The sequence below is a fragment of the Alosa alosa genome, chromosome 6 (genome assembly GCF_017589495.1).
Source record: "Alosa alosa isolate M-15738 ecotype Scorff River chromosome 6, AALO_Geno_1.1, whole genome shotgun sequence".
Classification (NCBI taxonomy): Eukaryota; Metazoa; Chordata; class Actinopteri; order Clupeiformes; family Clupeidae; genus Alosa; species Alosa alosa.
This window is the reverse complement of record NC_063194.1, coordinates 10,448,030-10,472,500: the sequence shown is the minus strand read 5'-3', so window position 1 is coordinate 10,472,500 and position 24,471 is coordinate 10,448,030. Positions and strand designations below refer to the sequence as shown.

Here is a 24,471-nt window from a genome sequence, read left to right as displayed (position 1 = left end):
TATAACCAGAGGAGAAAGATATTTCACTTGTGTGTATCAATGTATCATTTGGTAATAAACTCCTTTAAACATCTTTGACAAGTTGTTTGAAATCATTTAATGACATTTTACAGATTAATGTAGGTTTTCAACCATAAATACAAATTACCAATGGCCTGGTCTTTGAGTGTCATTGTGCTTCTTGGCATACTAGCTTTCCCCCACAACATAGCATGATCCTCCCAGACAAAAAAAAAGTTCTGTTCATAGCATTTGTTCTCAATTTACATTATTTCAATGTACCCTAATGTCCATGTTAAAAAGTAGCCCTGACAAGACATGATAATAGAACATCAAAAAAAGTGCCGTCCTTCATTTCCAGTTTAGTGTTCATAGTGTTGGCCTATGTGAATGCAGATACTCAAAGTCCGTCACACTCTCGTGGATCCAAGGAGATGAGTAACTCGCCTTTGCACTTGAACACCGCTGTCCCATCTTGGACTGGTTCGCAGCTTTGAATGTTTGGTGATGCGTCTTTAACACAGATTGCCTGTTGGAATGAACACATTTAAAATAAATCTTCTTAAACGCATATTTTTGTTTTATGTATTCACATACATTCATGCATTAATGGGCACCAACTGATTTTGTTTGAAAGAAACTTCACACGAGACTGAACGCAGCAGCTCAGCTAAATCTCATGGAACACAGTTGGTGCTGAATGGACAGCGCTAACGGTTTAAGTCCTGCTCTTCTAGCATAGGATATTTTATGGATTATGCATTGATTGTTATACTGACGTGTGATCGACACAGTAGGCTACACTGTCTCTCAGTTAGCGCGAGGATGGACAACTGACTTACCAACGTTTTGAGGAAGACTGACGGTCGGAAGTTTGTTTCCAGAATGGAGTTTTTATCTGAAGACTCTGGCAGCCCCTCGCTTTCAGATGCTGACTCTGCGCGTCGGACGTAAGGCGACCTCCTGATCCCGGACAACAATCCCGAAGCCCTACCGACAGAGTAATAGCTTGGGCTGGTAGCTTGTTTGTACCACGCTTCAACAGGGTTAAATGGTATGAGCATACAAACCACCCAAATAACCCCTGCTATCCTAAACGTATGCATGGCAATGGAGAGAAGTACTTTTCACCCGTCTGTTAAGGTTGCTCTCTTCTTAACTTCACAGAGCGTCTGAATGACTCTGCCAGCCAGTGGGGCATTTTATAGGTAGACCGCGGGGTCGTATTTTTGCCAGTGAGGCTCCGTCTCAGTGACTCATTTGCGAATATAGCCTACACCCTGCAGATTGGTCGGTTTAGTTCTACGCACATATCATAGGCTAATAGTAATGACACTAGTTTATCTAGAACTTGACCTCACCAGAGCCCCACAACTGTTTTCTGATTGCAATTGCAATAGGTGAATTAAAAATGTCCTTGCTATCAGCATGCTATGTGTTGGCAGGGTCATTTTACAGAAACGTCCATTTTTCTGTCATGCAATTTCTTTGTATTTCCAAGTAAAACAATATATTTGTTGAACAATCACATGTTTTTGAGCCACCAAAGTGACAGTATTGATTTTTAAATCAATTTTATAGGATTCCAAGCACCACACAAGTGCCCGTCCCAACACTCATGTAAGCTAGGCTATACAGATTGAGGGCCAAATTCTGTCAAAACGGTCAAAACGGTTTTACAGTAAATATGCATGCATTATTGCAGTTAAACTATCACATGAATTATATAAGCAATATTTAAATACAAAATATGTATAAATTAAATACAAATTAATATGATTATGTTATTAAAATGTAAATGTCCCAGGGAGTCATGTCACTGGTGTTACTGCATTACAAAACTCTTATTTTTAAATCATGCTAATTAAGTCACTGGACTATGATGAAAGGCACATGTTAAATCCACAGCCTCCTTTCATTTACCAGAAATGTTATCATGTAGCCTGACGTAGCCATACTCAGAATATGAGTCTGATACTGCTCCATTGGGACGTAATTATGGGGCATGTTTCAACCAATACAGGGGGGAATGGCTTTGCACTCAATTGGATAGACCTAACCAACAGGGTTGGGTAGTAACGGATTACATGTAATCTGGATTACGTAATCAGATTACAAAAATCAGTAATCAACCTAGATTACAATAAAAAAATGTGTAATCAGATTACAGTTACATTGTTGGGGATTACCTGATTACATTTTATCATGCAAACAATGCAACTTTTTTATGATGGCCTAGCTATCTTTTAATTTGACAAGCAGTTCATTCAGATGTTCACTTTTTAGACTTTTTTAAGATATAGTTAAGAACAAAATTATTCATACCCCTGGCAAATATTGATTTTCTCTTGACCAATATGTTTGTTCTTACTTAAAATGACACTTGGTCAAAGTGGTCATCTTACTTGGTCACTTGGTCATCTTACTTAAAATGCCAAATGGTTGCAAGACATTGTGGTAAAAACATGGAATAAAAAAAAGTGTTTTTATCTTTTTTTTAATTTTTGTGAAAAATAGCATGTTCAAAATTATCCATACCCTTTTTAAACAATCACTGGAAACATCTTTATTTACCACCACAGCTCTCAATATGGTTCATATAATACCCACCAAGCCTCTTCATGTCTCCACAATGAGAGTAGACATGCACTTTTTTAGCAGCAATCTGGGTTTTGGGTTCTGAGAAGAGTGGAGAAAAATAAAATGAGAATTCTTTCATCAATTCTGTGGTGGTGTCTTTTACTTAATGGACATATTTACTGAAGTAATCTAAAAGTAATCCTAAAGTAATCAGATTACGTTAGATGTTTTTGGTAAAAACTGATTACGATACTGATTACAAAAATTGCCATGTAATTTGTAGTCAGTAATGGATTACATTTCAAAGTAATTTGACCCAACCCTGCTAGCCAATCAGAGCAATGAAATGGCTTACCGTGAGATGTAGGGAGAACACACGAACCATCCACTCCACAAATGCCTTAAGATTGTTTTCTGGTCTTTTGTAAAAGTTATTGTGCCGTCAATATCTCCTACAACACTCATTAGCGAAATCTAAGAGATACGTAGTAGGGTAGGCTATTTGGAAAAAAATTGATGAGCTGAAAAGCCTATATCCCCTGCGTTTTTAAAAATAATTCTGTTGAACACTGATATGCTACAAACATGTTATAAACAGCTGGGAAAGGCTGTCGCAAATCCCTCAAACAAACAGGTGGTCATTCAGAGATTTCAAACAAACGAGTTTTCCCTTAATGAAAGTGAAACCAAGAGTTTTCCCACATCTCAACTTTGGCCAAAGTTTTCAGAAATAATCATTTTCAGTGATAAAACCTCATTGAAATAATATGCATTTTCCATATGGGGTCTTAAAAGCCATCTGTCTCCGCATTTTTGTTGCAAACATAATCAACCTAAGCTCATTACGTGAAAGACGAGGCGCTGTTGCTCACTTGTCCATCATCTTAAAGCCCGATTTGATCCGCCAGATTTCGGGCGAGCATAGTTGCTTCACAATGGAGCAATGCCAGACCGAACTTCCCGACCTCAAATGTTGTGGGCGGGACTAAGTTCGGCTGGCACCCAGGCTAGGTATCATGGTCACTGTACACAATATCATCTTCTCACCTCTTAGGGAAATTAAAGAAAATAGAATACAAATGTATTCAATGGAATACTATAGTGAGTTTAACAACATATTTTTTTATTCCCTATAGCAGCCATTTTGTAAAATCAAATTGAAATAAAAATTAAATCGTCACTTGTGTTACCATCACTACCGCCAGTGACAATTTATAGCACCATTAACATAAAGAAAAAACAATGACTCATAGAAATTACATGTAAACCTTTAAATAAATGTGCAGTTGAAAAAAAGATTAAGCTGTCCATTATGTGCATTCAAATTACTTCAGTAATAATAGGGTCTTAGTTTAAATGTGAAAAACAAAAATATATATTTTTGGACATTTTGCCATGCAAAAATGGACATTTCTGTAGAATGACCCAGCAGCCTACATAGCATGCAGTCAACTATTTTGGGTTGGGTCTGTGTTGACAGTGATTTCATTGTTTGGCATGACAGAAGAGTAAGCTATGCATGCATTCAATGGCCTAATCATGAAACAACTGTTCCTATTTCCAGAGGAAAACACCCCTTTTAAGAATAGGCTTAATGAGAGCATGCACTGTCCGTCTGATGAAGGGCTAAACCGAAACGTTAGGCTACATAGTGGCGGACTTCCTTCACTTATTTAGCATGCACTGTCTGTGTCTAATTATGATTTGATAGGCCTAAGTCTACAAGAATAGTGGTATGATGTTTCAGTGCAAACTGGTTTCAAAGTATTTTTTGTCATAAAAAATTGCACTTTGTAGCCACTTGAATAGGAAGTTGGGGACTCGCTTTACTTCGGTTTACATGATTTGCTGGAAACCTGCAGAGCTTCTAGTGTCAGCGGTAGTATTTGTCTTGATTTCATTACAGGTGCATGTAAAATTATATATTTCCCATAACATTTTCCATAATTTATTTCAAAAAGTGCAACTTTTTTTATATATTCTAGATTCATTACACATAAAGTGAATCATTTCAATTTTAATATGGTTGATTATGGCTCACAGCTCATGAGAATAAAAATGAATCTCAAAATATTACAATGAACAATCTATAAAATGTTGGTTTCCTGAGCCTTTAATCTCGCATTTTAGTTCCACAATCATGGAAAATACTCAGACCCGGATCTAGACTGCTCACACTAAGGGGCCAAATATATTGTTTGGATGGGCACAATGAGTAGACCATTTTCCTATTAAACATCATGTAGGCTTTGATTTGGTATTTCCAGCAGTAGGGATGTTAGTCACAGAAAGTTGAAAACTGAGTTAAGCTAAGGGGGTCTTGGAACATGCGTTCCCAGAAGAATTTTTCGAAAAATTACTCCTTAAATGAGGACTTCTGACAAGTTTTGTAGAAAGAAATGGACAAATTGAGAATTACAAGATGTAGGCTAACCATCAGCAGATTCATCTTTTGTGTTGATTTCAGCTGTTTCATTTAGGCTAAATTATTGTTAGAAATTTATATGATACAAAAAATAGAATGGCACAGCACAGAGAATTATTATCTAGGGGCAGCCGTGGCCTACTGGTTCGATCCCCGACCCAGTAGGAAAAATGTGGATGGGGGAAGTGGTTGCTGCTCTCCCATCCATGGCTGAAGTGCCTTTGAGCACCTCGAGGCACCTAACCCCTCACTGCTCCCTGAAGCACACACTGTTGGTGTGTGCTTCACCTCACTGTGTGTTCACTGTGTGCTGTGTGTGTTTCACTAATTCATGGATTGGGATAAATGCAGACCAAATTTCCCTCACGGGATCAGAAGAGTATATATACAGTACTTAGGTGTGCCACTGCTGTATGCATTTGAGAAACACTGACATTTCATAATTGATTTTTTGCATTTATTCATTTAAAGTCATTTTTGGTCCTCCATGTTGGCAGATTCAAAAGCTACAAGGGCATGCCACAGAGGGTCATTGCTGAAATGGCAGCTGTTCTAAGAGTGCTGTATCAAAGCATATTCATGGAACCTTGACTGGAAGGGAAAATTGTTGTAGGAAAGGTGCACATGCAACAGGGATGACTGCAGCCTTAGAGGGCTTTCAAGTAAAGCTGATTCAAGAGGAACTTCATAAGGAGTGCTGAGGATGGAGTCAGTACATCAATAGCCACTGCACATAGAAAATCCAGGAAATGGGCTACAGGTGTCAAGCCACCCCTGAACCAGAGACAACATTTGAAGCATCTTACCTGGGTTAAGGAGAACAAGTACTGGACTGTTGCTCAGTGGTCCAAAGTATTCCTTTCAGGTGAAAATAAATGTTGCATTTCATTTGGAAATCAAGGTTTTAAGAGTTGAGAGGCACAGAATCCAAGTTAATTGAAGTCCAATGCAAAGTTTCCAGTCAGTGATGATTTGGGGTGCCATGTCTTCTGTTGGTGTTGCTCCTCCACTATGTTTTATCAAGTCAATATATCAAGTCAATGCAGCCATATACCAGGAGATTTTAGAGCATGCATGCTTCCTGCTGATAACGGCTCCTACACACAGCTGCGTGCATTGCGTTGCTGGAGACGCATCCCATTCACTTTACATGGGCTCACGTCATCCGTTGCCGAACTGAATTGTGGGTCCGTTGCGTCGCGTTTCTCCCGTAGCTCGCGTTGAGAAGTTCAGCTGGTGCTGCACCGACAGACGGCACCGGCCAATCAAGCCAATCGACGGACGGCACCAACCAATCAAATTACAGTTATACTTCAAGTCATTTGCATAGCTACCGTCGGGAACACCCACTGACATGCGTTGACGGAACGCAACTGTGTGTAGGAGCCATAAGCTTTATGGAGATGCTGATTTCCTTTAGCAGGACTTGGCACCTGCCCACAGTGGCAAAACTACGAGATTATGTGAAAAATCGTTACGCGGTGGATAGAAGCATGGAATTTGGTAGATATGTTCCTTGGGTGATCCTAAGACATCCTAGAAGGGGTGCACAAAAATATCTCAAACAGGAAGTGAGATTTTGAAGAAATTCAAAATGGCCGCCCATACAAATGACATCTGATTCAAAAGCCACCTTCACAACCTCTTAAAAGCTTGAAATTTGGTATACATGTTCCTTGGATGATCCTAAGACATCCTAGAAGGGGTGCCCAGAAATATCTCAAACATGAAGTGAGTTTTTAAAGAAATTGAAAAATGCCGCACTCCCCGCCACAAAATTGGCAGCTGATTCAAACACCACCTAAACAACCTCTTAAAAGCTTGAAATTTGGTATGTTTGTTCCTTGGGTGATCCTAAGACATCCTAGAAGGGGTGCCCAAAAATATCTCAAACAGGAAGTGAGTTTTTAAAAAAATTGAAAAATACTGCGCTCCCTGCCACAAAATTGGCAGCTAATCCAAAGACCACCTAAACAACCTCTTAAAAGCTTCACATTTGGTATACATGTTCCTTGGGTGATCCTAAGACATCATAGAAGGGGTGCCCAAAAAAATCTCAAACAGGAAGTGAGTTTTTAAAGAAATTGAAAAATGCCGCACTCCCCGCCATAAAATTGTTAGCTGATTCAAACACTACCTAAACAACCTTTTAAAAGCTTGACATTTGGTATGTACTGTGATAGTATATTTTTACTACCATATTTCTCTTAAGACTCAATCAGGACGATGCAAGATCAGGATCCAGGCTTTATTCTTTTCAATGAGGGGCCAGTGGCCCTCAAGGGAGAGAAGTACATGTTTGTTTCACCCCATCATGGATTTCACCAGATTCTCAGTATTCTCTGACTTCTCTGTATTCTCTGACTTCTCTAACTATACAGAAACAGTCTACTAACTTTATGTTACAAACAGAAGAAGGAGTGACCTCTAGGTCCAACCCAGTTTGAATATGCAATAGAAAGGGAGGATGAGGATTAGGCCTTCATCAGGTCTGGTCAGCTTCTATTGTATTTTAATTAAAACTACCCCCTTTCCTGGGAAGTTCCTCAGAGGCCTGGACACATGCTGTTCTACAAACATTAACATTTCACACCTGGTGATAGGCAAAGGCCTCTAGACAAGCTTTCATTGAATTCAAGGATAAACAAAGGATGCTTGCATACAGACCAGAGACACACACAGGGTACACATGGGTAAAAAAAACGCAGTATGTACGTTTACAGAAATGAGGCTGATTCACAACACTTTCAACTGTATGTTTCTTGGGTGATCCTAAGACATCCTAGAAGGGGTGCCCAAAAAAATCTAAAAAAGGAAGTGAGTTTTTAAAGAATTTGAAAAATGTTACGCTCTCCACCACAAATTTGGCAGCTAATTCAATCACCACCTAAACAACCTCTTAAAAGCTTATATATTCCTTGCGTGACCCTAAGACATCATAGAAGGGGTGACCAAACATATATCAAACAGGAAGTGAGATTTTGAAGAAATTCAAAATGGCCACCCATATAATTGACAGCTGATTCAGAGGCCACCTAAACAACCTCCTAAAAGCTTGAAATTTGATATATGTCCCTTGGGTGATCCTACGTTATCCTGGAAGATTACTCCAAGAAATCTCAAACGGGAAGTGAATTTTTAAAGAAATTGAAAAAAGGCTGCACTGCCTATCCACACAATTGGCAGCTATTTCAAAGGCCACCTAAACAACCTCCTAAAAGCATGAAATTAGGTATAAGTGTCTTATAGATATGTCTCTGTTTTAAGCAGACAATACGGTTACACTATGGCTATCTATATATCCACCAATTGTCTCAAGGATACTATAAACACAGACACTCAAGCACCTCAGGCAGACCTCATAAAAAACATACAATTAAGCACACATGTCCCCTGCAACTTCTAAAGACACAGTAAAACACCACACTAGATTACATTAGTCCTAGTCTACATACTGCATATTTGCATCTATTCACATGCTCTGGCACATTGGCATAATACTGTGCAAGGCAACCCTGCATCCTGGCATCGGCACTTTCGAGAGCAGAGAGGCTCACCTTTGCTGCCACATTTAAGAGGTTCTCTACATACTTTGGCTGCCTCTGGTAAAAGTGTCCATAAAGGTGTCCAAAAATCATCTAATTTGGTCCATCCATATTTTTCAGGAGAAGGCACTGACTGGGTAGCCTGCAGACCTTTGGACCAAATGCTAGCTTAGTACACTGCTCTATTTGAATGCTGAGCTTCCTGAGATCATTGACTTTTTCAAGATCCGTTTTCTTATCGTAAAGAACACAAGTGTACTTCTCCAACAATGCAAACATGTTTGATTCCTGGCTAAGCAGTTGAAAAGGATTTGCTGTCATAGCAATGAAGGCATTCTTTACTTCTAGAAATGGTTTCCATTGGGCCCACCCTTTACAAGGAGTCTGCTGTTCCAGAGGTAGCCACCCCATTATCACATAGTGCAGTTGTTCAACTACTTCCATCTAAAAGTTATCCGATTGTGTTCCATAGAGCCATCTGTGTAACCCACCAAGCATCACAAACCTCTCTCCATAACAGTCTGGATCACTCCACTGAACCATTTTTGTAAATGTACACTCTAAAAAATAATACACTGTCTCAACTTAAAAAAATTAAGGTAACAATTTGCATGGATCTTTTTAAGTAATTTCAACTTGGCTGTTTTTGAGTAAATATTGCGAGACTTATATAGTTAGACCAACTCAATTTGTTTAGCACAAGCAACTGAATTATATTGTGATCAAATTAATATAATTAAGTTGGTTCAACTTAATTAAGCTTTTAGAGGACAAATAAAATTAGGTTGATTGTGCTAAACTATTTGAGTTCTTCTAACTATAAAGGTCTCACAATATTTACTCAAAAACAGCGTAGTTGAAATTACTTAAAAAGATCCATGCAAATTGTTACCTTAATTTTTTTATGTTCTAGTAACTTATTTCACGTATGTCTGAATAAAAACACAAAGCAATTCCAATTAATTTGTTTATTATTAACGCAATGATAAAACATTTATGGCAATAACATTCTTAGTCTGACTAAGCATCAAAAAACAAAACATTACCTCATTTTGCACATTGTCCTTTGTAGACAATGTTGCTTTTCTTAAAATAAAATAATAAAAGAAATCAGATTTGGAACACTCAATTCCAAGAGGCAGTGTTATTTATGTGTGTATGAGCAACAAAACTTTGATACATTTCCTGAGGAACATTTTTCAGATACATTACCTTTGGACTTAAGTTTTCTTTCAACTTAAGGAGTATATATGAAAAGGAACTTGTAAGGCAATATAATTTTTACTTTGTACCTTTTTGCTTTTCTTAAAATAAAATTATAATAATAAAAATTTGAATTTGATTAATAAAACATTAAATTGCATGTCAACAGTGCAAGACTTCTGTATAAGCAACAACATTGTTATCCATTTTCTGAGGAAAATTTTTTAGATACATTACCTTTGGGCTATAGCTTTCCGATCATTCAACTTACAGTATGGAAAAGGAACTTGTAAGGCAATGGAACTTTTACTTTGTACCTTTTTGCTTTTCTTAAAAAAATAAAATAATAATACAAAAAAAAAAATACAGAATTGGATTAAAACATATCAAATTGCATGCCAACAGTGCAAGACTTCTGTATGAGCAAAAAAACTTGCCATATCATTGATACATTTTCTGAGGAACTCAATAACAGCAGCTTAATTCTTCACATCTTTAGCACAGCAGCCTATTTTTTAGAGACATTACCCTTGGGCTAGCTTTCAGACCATCCAGCTCAAGGAATATCTTTTGAAATACCTCAAAAGTATGCCTCAACTCCCTTGGATAGCTTAGGTTGAGCGAGTAGATCAGCCCCATTAGCAAGGCACATCTTCATCAGGTCGTTGGTAATGTCCCCATCATCCTAATCAGAAGCAAAGTAAGTGTTTTAAAGGAGAATTCCAGTGTGATATTGACCTAAATTGTGTTGAAACATGATAACGAGTGTGAACGTATGTCTCATAGCTCATCTCTGCTTGTCCCCTGCACTCTGAAATCTGGCCCTAGTTAGCTGATGCTACCAACAGGTTTTCAAAGGGGGTGCCTCGGGCATTGGCCTAGCCATGCAAATAAATCACTGTTTTACACTATTTACAAGGCTCAAAGTAGCTCCACACTTCATTGGTAGACTTCCGAGGGCCTTGATATTTAAAACGAGACATTGAGAACTTTGAAAAAGCACTGGTAGTTTATTTACAAGACGATTTAGACAGACAGTACCTTCAGGAAGTTTACCGTTCGCCGCCATCTTGAATTTAGTCATGATAAGTCGAGCGATGAGTACGAATGAACAGGTATGATAAGGGATCAGATTCCAAAAATAATTCTGTGGAAATGCATGAATTCCAGTTGCTGCTACAGGGAGCAACTGGAATCCATGCATTTCTACAGAATTATTTGAACTAAATAGTGACTAAATTCAAGATGGCGGCAAACGGTAAACTTCCTGAAGGTACTGTCTGTATAAATCATCTTGTAAATAAACTACCAGTGCTTTTTAAAGTTCTCAATGTCTCGTTTTAAATGTGAAGGCCCTCGGAAGTCTACCAATGAAGTGTGGAGCTACTTTGAGCCTCATAAATGGTGTAAAACAGTGATTTATTTGCATGGCTAGGCTGGTGCCCGAGGCACCCCCTTTGAAAACCTGTTGGTAGCATCGGCTAACTAGCGCCAGATTTCGGAGTGCAGGGGACAAGCAGAGATGAGCTACGAGACATACGTTCACACTCGGTATCATGTTTCGACACACTTTTGGTGAATATCACACCGGAATTCTCCTTTAAATAATCATATTTAATATCAGAGTAAAATAGTACAGTGTTTTTAAATATACAGCGCTGTGCATAATAAATTAAGACACCCATGCTAAAGTTGACTAAAAAGAGGAAAACATTTTTTTAATAGTATTCCTTAAAATACAGGGGGCATAAGTAAGGAACCGCCTATCTTAAATTCCCATAGAAGCAGGCAGATTTGTATTTTTAAAGGCCAGTTATTTCATGGATCCAGGATACTATGCATCCTGATAAAGTTCCCTTGGCCTTTGGAATTAAAATAGCCCCACCCTTCACCTTCCCAGAGATTGGCATGGTTTTATTTCAGTTAGAAATAATAGCTGGTTTGATTCGCATTGAGAGATGATCTTATAAAAAGTACTCCACGCCAATCTCTAGGTATGGTGAAGGGTATGTGATGTGGAGCTATTTTAATTCTTAAGGCCAAGGGAACTTTATCAGGATGCATAATATCCTGGATCCATGAAATAACTGGCATTTAAAAATAAACTTTAGCATGGGTGTCTTAAAGCGTAACTTTCGCCAAAATGCATCCCAGGGTGTTTTTGTGAATGTACCCGAGTCAAACTTTAGTTTAAAAGCAAAATTATGTCTGATCGGCACTTTTGAGCTTGTCCGTGTTGTCGTTTTTGGGTCCAATGGCCATTTGAATGGGAATCGTAGGGGGCACTACTATTTTGATACATGATAAGCGTCAAAATGCTATTTTTAAAAAACGCTAAGAAGGCTCAACACAACATAAAACTTTGATCGAAGTATCATCAGTGACTACACATGAACTACACATGAGCATTGAGAACATTGTTTGTGTACACATAGTTTACTAAAAAGAAAGGTTCTGGAAAACTCACTCATTGACTGGCAAGATGGTGGCGAGCAGAAAAACCAAGTGAGTTGTTCAAAACCTTTCTTTTAGTAAATTCTGTGTACACAAACAATGTTCTCAATGCTCAAGTTCATGTAGAGACACTGATGATACTTTGATCAAAGTTTCATGTTTTTGTAGAGCCTTCTTCGTGTTTTTAAAAATGTAAAAAAATTGCTATTTAAAAAATATGTGTTGAAAAATGATCATGTATCAAAATAGTAGTGCCCCTACGACTCCCATTCAAAAGGCCATTTGACCCAAAAATGACAACACAGACAAGCTTAAAAAGTGGCGCTTCGGATCGTAATTATGGTTTTAAAGGAAAACCGAAAGTTTGACTAGGGACATTCACAAAAACACCATAGGATACATTTTGGCTTAAAGTTACGCTTTAACTTATGCACAACACTATACACTACTCAGATTTACCTACCTCTTTGAAGAGGTCTTCCTCCTTTTCTTTTAGGAACACAATGATGGCACAAATAGCAACCTCTCTTCTCATTTCCACAGAATCATCCTAAGAAGAATTTTGAAGACAGGCTTTTAATAATTACCACTTCTCACTGAGAATAGCTGAAGGATGACTTATGACTGGACTATAGCAATTAGTGATACCCTGGAAAATGAAATAATAAATTGATAAAGAAAGAAACCTATTATAACTCAATTCAATTGCTAGTATTTCAACAAATGTTTTTAAAGAGCCATTTTAATCTAAGGACTGCTTTTGAATCTAACTTGTTTTGTTTCCTGTTTTAGTAATTATATAGGCCGGGAGCTACGAGGCCTTGCCATGACCTATAAGAAAAAGTTGTTTTCTACTTGAAATTAACTGTTATGTTCATTCATACCTCTAGCAACATGTTCTTTATTCGCTGAATATTTATTTTTGCAGCCCCTCCTTCTGAGGACACCAAGGCAATTATTTTGGGGAATACTGGTCCAGTTTGGCCAGGTTAATGGTAGAGATGCGTGAGAATTCTTCATTTATCTGTAAAATAAAGGCACAAAATAAAAAGGCACAATATTAAAACATTGACCCCAATATAGCACATAACCTGCAAACCATTTTATGAAAAAATGCTTACCTGAGCTGCATCAAAAAGAACAGGCCATCGGCCTATTAAGTCACTGACTGCTGGTGCTTCATTGACGATTTCTTGCCTACGAATGGAGAAAGTCTTCGCCATCTTTTCCGTGATGGTCTGATGGTTGTCCCTCTTGTTTACTTCATCAAACAGGTTCAGTCTCTCATTTTCCAAGCTTCCTTCAGTTTCTCCTTGTGGGTGAGGGGGTAAATAGTTCACCTCTGCCCTTCTGGGCTTTTTTTTATACTTTTGCAGGTGCTCGGTCAATGCTCTCTTCTTTCGATAGAGTTCACATCAACTTCAGGACATCCTAGCTCTCAGTTTTGATCTATAATTTCCCATTTTATATTTTAGTCTTTGTAGCCATCCATAGCATCCATTATATGATCCCGGCTCTTTAAGGGAAGGATGCTTTTGAACTAGTGCTAAAGCAACATCAGACAATTGTGCATTTGTTGGGTAGGCCCCATACTGAAAGACAGTTTCAGCCACTTTCTCAAGGATATCTGGGAGGATTGAGGTAAATACCAGATAAATTCCATTCTTTTTGAAAGCTTAATTTCTTGACGCTAGCACAAGTTCTGTGTCATAGGCAAAACGAGGTATTGGAAACTCAGTAGGCCAACACTGAGAACGCAGAGTCGTGTGTTCAGGTGATGGGAGGATTACTGTATCAGCCGATCCAGTAGAGCAACTGCTGTTAGGACTGATGGAGGTCACTGAAGGATGGTCGGAGGTATGGATGGAAGTCTCATTTTCAATGGTGCTGTACAGATCAGTAAACATCAAAGTATATGTGGGAGGTTCAACAACGTGAATCACCTTTATTGTGTCCTTGTCCTTGAGTTCACTTGTTGAGGTAAGAGAAAAATATTCATCTCCAAAACCTGCATCCTTATAATGCAAAGCGAAGTTCCCGTTAAGCTCAAATGTCTCTCTCACAATTGATTCAAGTTCAGCCACAGTCGCAGGGATTCCATGAGGCAAGTCCAGTTTGCGAATGTCATGGTCCTGAAGAATAATGCGGAGTTTGGCTAATTGAGACATTGGGGCATCTGTAAGAGAAACCATATCACTTCAATTAGAGTAACAGCAGATTACATCCAGTCAAATCCTCTAAACATTGAATATCAAAAAAGAACATAAACACTGATCCAGAAAGAAACTGGCTTTCACACAACACTGATATTTTTTAAATCAACAAACTACACACCAAGTCTTCAGTCTTAACTTAAAATCATTTTTGTCAAACTAACAAGCAGATACATACATGGAACCTGTAGAAGTGGGTAGTGTGGGTAGTGCTCTAGAAAATGATGCTTCGGAATTAGTGTTTGCTGTGGGAAAGCTGCCTGGAATCTGTGCCGATGCTCAGAAATCTTGCTGTCAAGGTAACATAGTTGAGTCTGTATGAACAGAGGCAATAACAAGTTCAACTATGTCCTTTAGGTTAAGAAGGACCAGCCATTTTGGATCACTCTCTGGTATTCTTTCTCCAACTATCAGAGGAAGGAGGCAAAGCAAAGCCCAATTTTCATGGGCATTCCCACCCACACTTTTTCTTGTGGCATAGCTCAATGGAACTGGTTGTGGAACTGGTTGTGTTTTATCTGCGCATCTGTATGGGAACTCTAATCAATTGATTTAGCTCATTAAATGTGATTTCTTGACAGATGTGTTCGTAGGCTGCCTAATGTTTTAAATGAGCAATAACACTCCCAATAAAGGCAAGGAGAAAGGCAAAAATATTTTCCATCATGGCCGTGTCTAAGTCTATAATGCTTTAAAGGGAAACTTGGCAGGATTTCCCCTTCTGCTGGAGAAATTGTGCATTATGCTATTTCAAACTGTGGAAAAAGGTAACGATAAAGCACATGGATTTGTTTACAAGCTAGCAAAACGGTTAGCATAAGTTCGGCTGACAATGTGGATATTACAAGGTAAGAAACGCGATTTAAAACGAGTTTCTTATATCTCACTTCTCTTTCCTGGACGGTAGTCTCAATGTTGCAAGGTTGGTTTTCCGCCTGGGGACACTAGGGGCAGCGGGAAAAGTCACCATTTTCACCGAAACAGATCATTTAACCATCCAAATGATTTCTAAACGGGTTTATTACGTTGAAATAGTTGCCAAGTTTCCCTTTAAGAGATCAGTCTTTCTTGGTGTTTCAAATTTGCACATTTTACAGATACAATTCATTTTTTAAAGTAAAAAAGTAGGCCTATTACTCAATTTATAGGCGATTCAGAGCTCTAAATGCTTGCCACAGCTTTCCCAGCAAACAGTAGCCTAATAACTTATTTTGCCATCATAATGCTGCCTTTTGTATCATTGTGTCATACTGTTCAAATTTAACACAGAAAAAAACCCCGCAAGGTCAAAGAAAATGAGGTGGACACGCAACATGTGGACATACAAAGCAATGACACATGTCCGTTATCTAACATTGTTAAATAAAATAAAAAATAATAATAACCTTATGTACTGCTATGGATGGCTCAAGCAAATGAAGGATGAACAAAATCTAAAATGTGGTTTGTAGACACGGATTGACTGATTGATTCCTCAAACTTATGCACAGTAAAAAAAACTGGCCTAACCCAGTGGTTCCCAAACTTGTTTTTCCCGCGTTACACCACCTACACCCTGACTCTGCTCGCGCACCCCACCGTCCATCCCCCCACATAAAACGTAACGCATTCTGGACGGCATCATGTTTAATAGCCACCCTACATAACAAATAACGAAATCAAAATGTGCAACTGGTCTATGACCTTGGAGAACATTATGAAGCACAAAAAAATCAAAGAACATAGGCTTCAGATAAAAAAATAAAAATAATTGTTACACCTCTCTCCGACACTGCCTTTTCATCTCCATACACCCAGTGGAAACTTTGCATTAACCCGTGAACTAACGTTAATGTTAAAATGTTAAATGCACGGTCATTCAGCCGCCACGGTGAAACAAAACATAACAAAATTTGAAGACACCAGATAGTTAAAAATTACATTACTAACTCCAAATTAGAGCGAGCTGCAGTTAACTTGGAAGACGCCAACTACCTAAAGGTCATATTTTTTCAAATGGTTCAGGCAGCTAGATAGCTAGCTAAAATCCATCTTGTGTTGTTCAACTGTTCACATTAGCAAAAAGGCAAATTGTAACGTTAAAATAATATGTACTGTCATGTGACAACAATGTATATGCACTGTGTGCCGTATTTTGATAGCTGATGCTTGTAAAACAAAAATAAATGTGATAGCCTACTTAGCACGTACCTTTGATTTCGGATGTGCATGATCCTGTTCCCTCATTTCTGCTAAGGCGTGGACCGCGTGGTCTGGAAGGTTCTGACGTTCAGTCCAGTAGGCTACTCAGCTTTATAAGTTTGATCACGAGATCTACAAGTTTCACTAACTTAATAATTATCTATTGTTAGGTGGAAGAAAGACTGTGTGTTGAAAATCCATATGTTAATAAGTTGAGACAGATTTTTTCTTTTTCAGTTTGACAAACTCCTTAAATTAAGTTGTCAACTCACCTATACATGTACATGTAACAAAGTTATTTTTTTATGTTGAAAATGTTGTTTATTTTAAGTTTCATCTACTAACCTCATGAATCATTTTTTAGAGTGTATATAGTGGTTGGTCAAATGCCATAACTGGGACCTGGCCAGAATTTAGGTGCTCTGTCAATTGTTTTACAACATTTATACTATCCCAGATAGCAAGAGGCTGGCGGACCACTGTCGGTCCACTGGGGGCATACTGTAGCTGGCGGTCCGCTGGCATTTTGCCAGAGGTGGAAAGTAACGAAATACATTTACTCACATTACTGTATTGAGTAGTTTTTCTGTGTATTTTGTATTTTTTAAGTAGTTTATAAAATCGGTATTTTAAATTTTACTTGATTACATGTTGAGTGAAGTATTGTACTTCGCTACATAAAAAATCCCATCCTTTACTTGAGTAAAAAAAAAAAAAGTTAAGACTAACGAAAACAGAAAGGGAGAGAAAAGAAATCGCGCCCTAAACCACTAGCCTAGTGATAATGATTAGCATGTAGCCTACAACAGGGCATGAATCAAGCTGGCGCCATGCAGTCTTTCTGAAAGGGATGGAGATGGAGCTGGATCACGAGATGCATCAGATTACATGTGTAGCCTAACCTATGAAAGTGTATTTTCCGCTATTTCAATGGGTTGTCTCAGTTCGTTTTAGCATGATAGCTGAGATATTCAACAAAAACACCATGGGATTTCGTGTTTTGACGTTTGTGCTCACCTTTCTTTGGAAAGAAGTTTATTAGCAGTTGTTTCCCCTCATTTTGATGTCTCTCTTTTTAGTCAAGTCGGCTTTTATTGTCAATTTCTTTACATGCACTGGTCATACAAAGAATTGAAATTTCGTTTCTTACTTTCCCATGCAGACATAGACATGCTTTAAATACAGACATAGACATACTATAGACATAGCCATAGACAATAAACATTAAATTAAAGTGCAAGACTGAAATATAGAACATGTATGTATCAAAATAGAAATATAGGACATATATATAAAAAAAAAAATAGAGGTAGTTGTGTTGTATATTTATATAGTCTTAACAGTTACATGAAGTTTAAACTTGTGCTTGTGTGACCTGTATATTTACATTGATATGCAGTATGCAGTAATTTCAAGTATATCAGGCTTGATGTGAAGCAGCAACACGTTTGGCTCTTTGCCAGTCACAGTGCAGTTCCACATGGCGGTGTTGGGGGTTTGGTAGACAGGATCCTAGTTTCCCTAGGTTCCTGGTTGGCTGGTGGGGGCTGTCAGTGATGGGAGAGTGGGTAGAGTGTTCAGCATCCTGATTGCTTGGTGGATGAAGCTACTTGCCAGTCTGGTGGTGCGGGATGAGGAGGCTCCTGTACCGCTTTCCAGAGGGCAGGAGGCTGAACAGTTAGGTGTGCAGGGTGGGTTGTATCCTTGACAATCATTAGTGCTTACTGGGTGAGGCGGGTGGTGTAAATGTCCTGCAGGGAGGGGAGTGGTGCTCCAATGATCCTCTTAGCTGTGTTAACAGTGCGCTGGAGGGTCTTCCTGTTCTGATCTGTGCAGCTTCTAGTTAACCTGACTTGGCTTTCTTGGAGAAAACATTGCACCAGCAGCACAACAATTAGCGGTCCACTACTAGCGATGCTCAACTAAATAAACAAAAGATAGACTACCTTATGAATCGTGCAGGCGGACTAAACCATTTAGCACTTTAGCAAGGGAAAGTGACCTTAGACAGTTTTCACTATGTTTTGTATACAAAATCCAGTCAGTCAAACTTTAAATTTCGTCTGACATTCATTTTGACATTTAATTTGGAAGTTAAAATATTCAGGTAAAATAAATATATGGTGGACATATATATAAATAAAAATTCAGTAATTAGCTTAAATTTCCAGTGAGTCTATTGAAATTTTCACCACACATTATATTAAACACACGATATAAAAATTCCAAACATAAGAGTTATGTGTATTAAAGTGGAATGATACAGGAAAAAGTATTGAACGTGCCTACTGAAATTTCTTCAATACTTTGTGGAAAAGCCTTTGTTTGTAAAGACAGCATCAAGACATTTCCTGTATGACAAAACGTATTAGTCACAGGATCAGGTGTGATTTTGGCCCATTGTTCTAAACAGATTCCAGGGGTCCCTCTTGTGAATCCTGATCTTTAGTTACTTCCAGAACTGTTTAATTGAATTTAATTGAATTGGCTGCCTTCAAGTCTTTCTGGAGCTTACTCCGAGTGGTCCTTGGCTTTTGGAATTGACTATCCTTCTGACTCCCTGGTCAGAAATATTGCGAGGAGATCCTGCATGGCAGTGATGTTTCTTCCACTTGCAGATAATGGCTCCCATGCTGCTTACTGAAGATTCTGAAGTTTTGAAATGCATCTGTAACCAGTTTCATTGATATGTTTTGCAACAATAAGGTTGCAAAGGTCTTGGGAGAGCTTTTTGCTTTTATCCATCATGAAATGTTTCTTGTGTGACACCTTGGTAATGAAAAACCTTTTATAGCCCATCAATATACTAACCAAGCTTATATTAATTTGCACAGATAGAAAGGATAACTACTCTAACTACTTACAGATTCCAGCTCGTTCCTTCCCTTTCCTTGCCTTAGTGCTTTTTTCTTAGCTTGTTCAATACTTTTTCCCTGTGTTATTCCACTTCATTACACATGACTCTACTTATGGAGTTGTTTGGATTTTTTATGTGTGGATTACCTGAGTTATTACTAATGCCTGGTGAAAATGTTGTACCCCCCGTATTCCACTTTTCATGGGCCCTCTCCTCCATTGGGGCCCTATACTTCCCACTCTCCCCCCCAGTTCGACGCCCTTTAATCTGCTGAACCTTCTGCTTGTTTCCAAATATAAAAAAACAACTCAACATTGGCCTGCCTGCCTCAGCTGCCTGTGAGGGGCTTTTCAGTTGGATTACTGTTCACTGCAAAGCGACTCAAGGATGAGTGCAACTAACTTTGAAAATCAACTACTGCTCAAACTTAAAGGAGAACTCTGGTGATTTTTCACATAGATCTCCATTTCTCAACGTCACCGAGTACTGTCGGTATGAACAAAACTGAAACAATCGGTTTTACCTAGCTCGAGTTGCTGCAGCTACAGCGCTACACACTGGGAGCAAGTCCTTTTCAGGCAAGTACCTCCACTCGGCGGCCATATTGCATTGCTTTTTGGGCACTTATCGTGCATCTATTTCGGCAGAAATGCGTGTGCGTAAGGCTTCACGACACCAATCTTGCTCCAGCAGCGAGATCACAACAGATGATTGGCACGATGTCTTCACAGCACACCACATGATTGGCTCAATGTATTCACATGTCAACGTTTTGCCGCGGAAGGGTTGTGATATTTGTAGACAACTGACTAACCCCATGCATTACTATGGAGGATTTTTTGAGTGCTGTATCTCCTCATTAGAAAGTCTCTGGTAAAACTGGTTGTTCTGTACCCCCCCCCCCCCCCCAAAAAAAAAAGTAACTAAGTAACTTTTACTTAAAGTACATTTTAAATGAACTACTTTTTACTTTTACTTAAGTACATTTTCAGATCGGTATTTTAACTTGTACTTGAGTAATGTTTCATCAAGGTATTGGTACTTTTACTTGAGTACAATATTTTCGTACTTTTTCCACCTCTGCATTTTGCTCATCGGTTCTCTGGCGGTCCGCTGGTGGGTTGCAGACAAATTGCCTAATATTTTTCCACTAATGGTCTAAAATCTTTTTCATTTGTTCAGTTATACCCCACATATCATTTTATTAACTTTTCTTAATATTTGTGAAGTTAAATTTAAAGAGATGGTGGTCCAACAGCGGACCACAAGTGGCACGCTACCGGTGGCATACCACCAGCGGTCCGCTATCTGCCAATCTGATTTTTCTATCTGGGATGTCTGACCATGGCAAAGCTGGCAGCTTTTTCATGAAAGAGAGGAAGGAGTGAGTTTATAGCAGGTGGATCAGACAGTTCTGGCTGAAGTGAAGCATCAGTTTGATTGCATGCTCACCCCACTTTTCCTTCTCTGTTATTGCCCAAGTTCACCACAGGTATTGGTTTGGTTAACTTTTGGCACTAAGATGGCCTGGTTGATAACAGCTGGAATTGTAGTGTATACTTCTCTGGAAGACAGAGAATATCTTTTTGCGCTCTTTGAGCTGGCTGAATGTATATTTGCTCTCTAGCACCTCGGATCGGGAGGCGAGCATGCTAGTAATTGAGCTAAAAGCCCAGGCTGCTAGTTCTCTCACTAGCATGTCAAGGTATCATGAGGGAGGTTTACTCAATGTACATACTGCACAGCTAAATACCAGCTGGCTACCGTTACTGTACTACAAATCAAAATTTCGTAGCTTCTAATGTTATTCCCGAAATAACGGTACAATACCCCCTCAGGAAGCCCCACGATTCACAAATACGCACTCCAGGTGATCATGGGGACACAATTAGCCTTTGTTGCCTTGTTTGCCTAGATTTAGCTTGATAATTGAAACCCAGCTAGTGGTTCTACATTGGCTAATGCTAACGCTAACACTGGCATAACATTTGGTCAATGAGTTGTGTCCCTATTTAGGGCTTGATCTCTGCTCATGTGGACATTTTAGCAATAAACTGTCTTTTGAAAATGATTAAGTGATTCTTCCAAAACTTTTTAAAAATATTTATGTTATGCATGCATAAATAATTAACTTCTCAGATGAGGATTCATTTGGGGAGTCATGTCATTCTGACCATTTTAAGCCTGTTTTCACCCTTTTAAAGCTGTATAAAAGACATATACGATTATTTTCATGCGTTATCTTGCACATATTATTTGTTAACCATCTCTATATATATCAAATGTAAAATAATAAAGTAGCAGAATAAACCATGATGCCCAACTATGTAATGTTTTATTATCCTTGGGTCGTTTTAGGCAGCCATCTTGGATTTTCCCTTAAAAAATGACCTAAATGAACCAGAAATTTTGGGCACCCCTTCTCAAATGATGAGATACATCATAAAGAGTGTCTGTACCAATTTTGGTGCTTCTATCCACCGCGTAACGATTAGGCCCTTTTTTGTTGATAACTGGTTTACTGACCATGGTATTACTGTGCTTGGTTGAGCTACCTCAGCAGTGCCATACAGTATAGGCTGATTCCCTCCATGCCACATCCCATTGATGCAGTAATCTAAAGCAAAATGAGCCCCAAACTATTTTAGATTAGTCAGATTAGTTAATTGCTTTGTCTGTATTTTAAACTTATTATTCTAATATTTTGAGATATAGAATTTTGGATTGTATGAGCTGTACGATATCATGATTAAAACAACAACAAAGGGGCCATACATATTTCATATTCTAGATAATGAATATAGTTTCACTTTTTGAAATGAATTATGGAAAAATGTTTTCCAAGATGACTCCAAGCTATTCTATTTGTTTAGATGCCTCTGTATTACACCCTGATTACACCATGACACAGGCCAGTCAAAAGTTTGGACACTTAAGGCCTATACATTTAGGTCTTTCTTTTTCTAACTATTTTGACATTGTAAAGAAAAACTGAAAACAAAACCATGAAATAGGCTAACACACATGGGGTTATAGTAAAATAAAAAGTGCAAATAAAGCTAAATGTGTTATATTTTAGGCTCTTCAATTGCTGCCAGTTTGAAGACAGCATCAGCAAAGATGCAACTAATTTGCCATGCAACAAGTTAGGCCTACATTAAAATGTAAAAAAATAATAATAATAATTTCCATAGCATAATGACTTTTTGGGTTTTGTTTGTTTTGTCTTACACAGTTAATAACATAGGAATATATATATATTCGCTGAAGACAGTTTGTTTACAGCCAGACGTCACCCGTTGTCTTTTGTTGAGCTGCTGGCTGAAACGCCCTCTGCTGGTCAATGCTAATAATCCCTCATGTCATCATGGCATAGGCTACCACCAACACGTTGTAAAGTTAAATCACAATTGGAATATATAATCCAAATATCATTCAGAAAATAGATATAGAATATAGAAGAAACGTGATAGCTGCCTGTTTTCTCTCTTATCTTGTCTTTTCCGCTACTTTTCCTTGTCTACCGCAGCTTCAAATATGCAAATCTGGCCTTTGAACTGCAAAGCTTTCATTGACGAAAACCTCACAGGAACAAATACGTGAATATGTGTGTTGCTTAGAGATATGCTCATTACCAGTAAACTGATACATTTGATAGTGACTTTTTATTTATTTATTTTCAATATCATTAAGGTTGAATTAGACTCTCAAGTCACCTGATAATTAAAATAGCCTATCACCTAGGACAACAAAGTTTACTATTCAAATCAGAGAGAGAGAGAGAGAGAGAGTGAGAGAGAGTCATATAGGCCTAGACTACTGGGGATCCTCTACCTGCAGTTGGCAGTGTGAACAGAGGTCAGGCAAAGCAGAGTTACTGTTAGGCCTACATTAGCCTACCATACTTTTTAAGTATCTAGTTGGTCAATAATTGAACATACTGTAACCAAAGACTAAATTCAAATCGGTGCCTGCTCTGCGTCAGCCTGTCATCAACAAGAGGTCACAGTCAAGACTTTTCTTTTGGGATTTCTTATTGGTGAAATGATTTACCCACTCTTCCTGCGATAGTTTTTGGCATCTTCATAAACCTTTAAGACGTATCTGTTTACTTTATGGGTTAACTAATAATTCTTACAGAGTTGTGGTTTGTATGTTTATGGTTATTGTTTTAATAATAATAACAATTATTATTATTGTTATGATTATTATTATTGTTGTTGTTATTATTCAGTTAAATTCTATTTAGGCTATTATTATTATTACATTTATTTAAACTGTTATTTATTTAGGCTATAGGTTTTCCCCCCTTGCTGAGTCACAGTGATGGGCTGCAAGTGCTTGTGTGGGGAGTCCCAATGCCTAGCCAACTGTGTGTGTGTGTGTGTGTGTGTGTGTTGTCATCTATGAAGGTTAAAACACTGGTAATATTATTTTAAGTAACATGTACACTCTTACTTTCAATTCCAAGTTGAAGCCCAGTTCAAACCAATGATCTAGAATCTTTGGTTCAAACGAAGTCGAAAATATATGACCAATGGACAAATTGTAGAATGGGGTTTAATGGGGTTTAATCTAGTGTTCGTCAGTAAAGCATCATCATGTATAAAATGTTCAGTTAACAAAAAATATTAGCCTTGGCATAGTGTGCAGATAGGCTACACCCCCCACCCGCAGCATGTCGTCTGTGACGTTTAGTAATGATAGCTATGAGGAACATATTAAGGCATTTACGCCCATCGAACAGAACCGAAAGTTTGTACAGTAGGCTATCATGATTTCACTTCTTTGGAAACACACTGACCACCGCTTATAGCGATTTTAGTGTTGCCAAAGCTGTGATTCGAACAGTTATTAGTATTCGAGATACCAGAATAGTTAAATAACAATGAATATCAGGTGTACCTGAGGCTTGCGTCGTACAGTTTGGAGAGCAGTGGTAAGTTTCATTTTTACATGTTTTGATACAGTCTATACAGTAACAAGGCGAACGATGTAATGCATGCGTCTTCT

At 38.3% G+C, this 24,471-nt stretch overlaps 2 protein-coding genes and 1 long non-coding RNA gene across 4 annotated transcripts in view; 1 reads left to right on the top strand and 2 right to left on the bottom strand.

Moving 5' to 3' along the window:
* Positions 1–73: 73 nt before the first annotated feature.
* Positions 74–1,159, bottom strand: LOC125296634 (neuropeptide B-like). Its single transcript, XM_048246656.1, has 2 exons — positions 843–1,159; positions 74–529 (listed from the first exon to the last, which is right to left on the bottom strand). The coding sequence occupies exons 1-2, from the start codon at positions 1,104–1,106 to the stop codon at positions 401–403; spliced, it is 393 nt and encodes a 130-aa protein (XP_048102613.1). The 5' UTR covers positions 1,107–1,159; the 3' UTR covers positions 74–400.
* An 8,923-nt stretch (positions 1,160–10,082) lies between these two features.
* Positions 10,083–13,163, bottom strand: LOC125296729. The gene is made up of 3 exons (XR_007193835.1): positions 13,092–13,163; positions 12,671–12,757; positions 10,083–10,438 (listed from the first exon to the last, which is right to left on the bottom strand). It is a non-coding gene; the product is annotated as an uncharacterized LOC125296729 (long non-coding RNA).
* Positions 13,164–24,207: 11,044 nt separating this feature from the next.
* Positions 24,208–24,471, top strand: part of rnf213a (ring finger protein 213a) — a 61,452-nt gene continuing 61,188 nt past the window's right edge. For both annotated transcript variants that reach the window (XM_048244770.1, XM_048244768.1), the window contains exon 1: positions 24,208–24,397. The gene's annotated coding sequence lies outside the window, so the exon portion shown is untranslated. The remainder of the gene's footprint in view (positions 24,398–24,471) is intronic.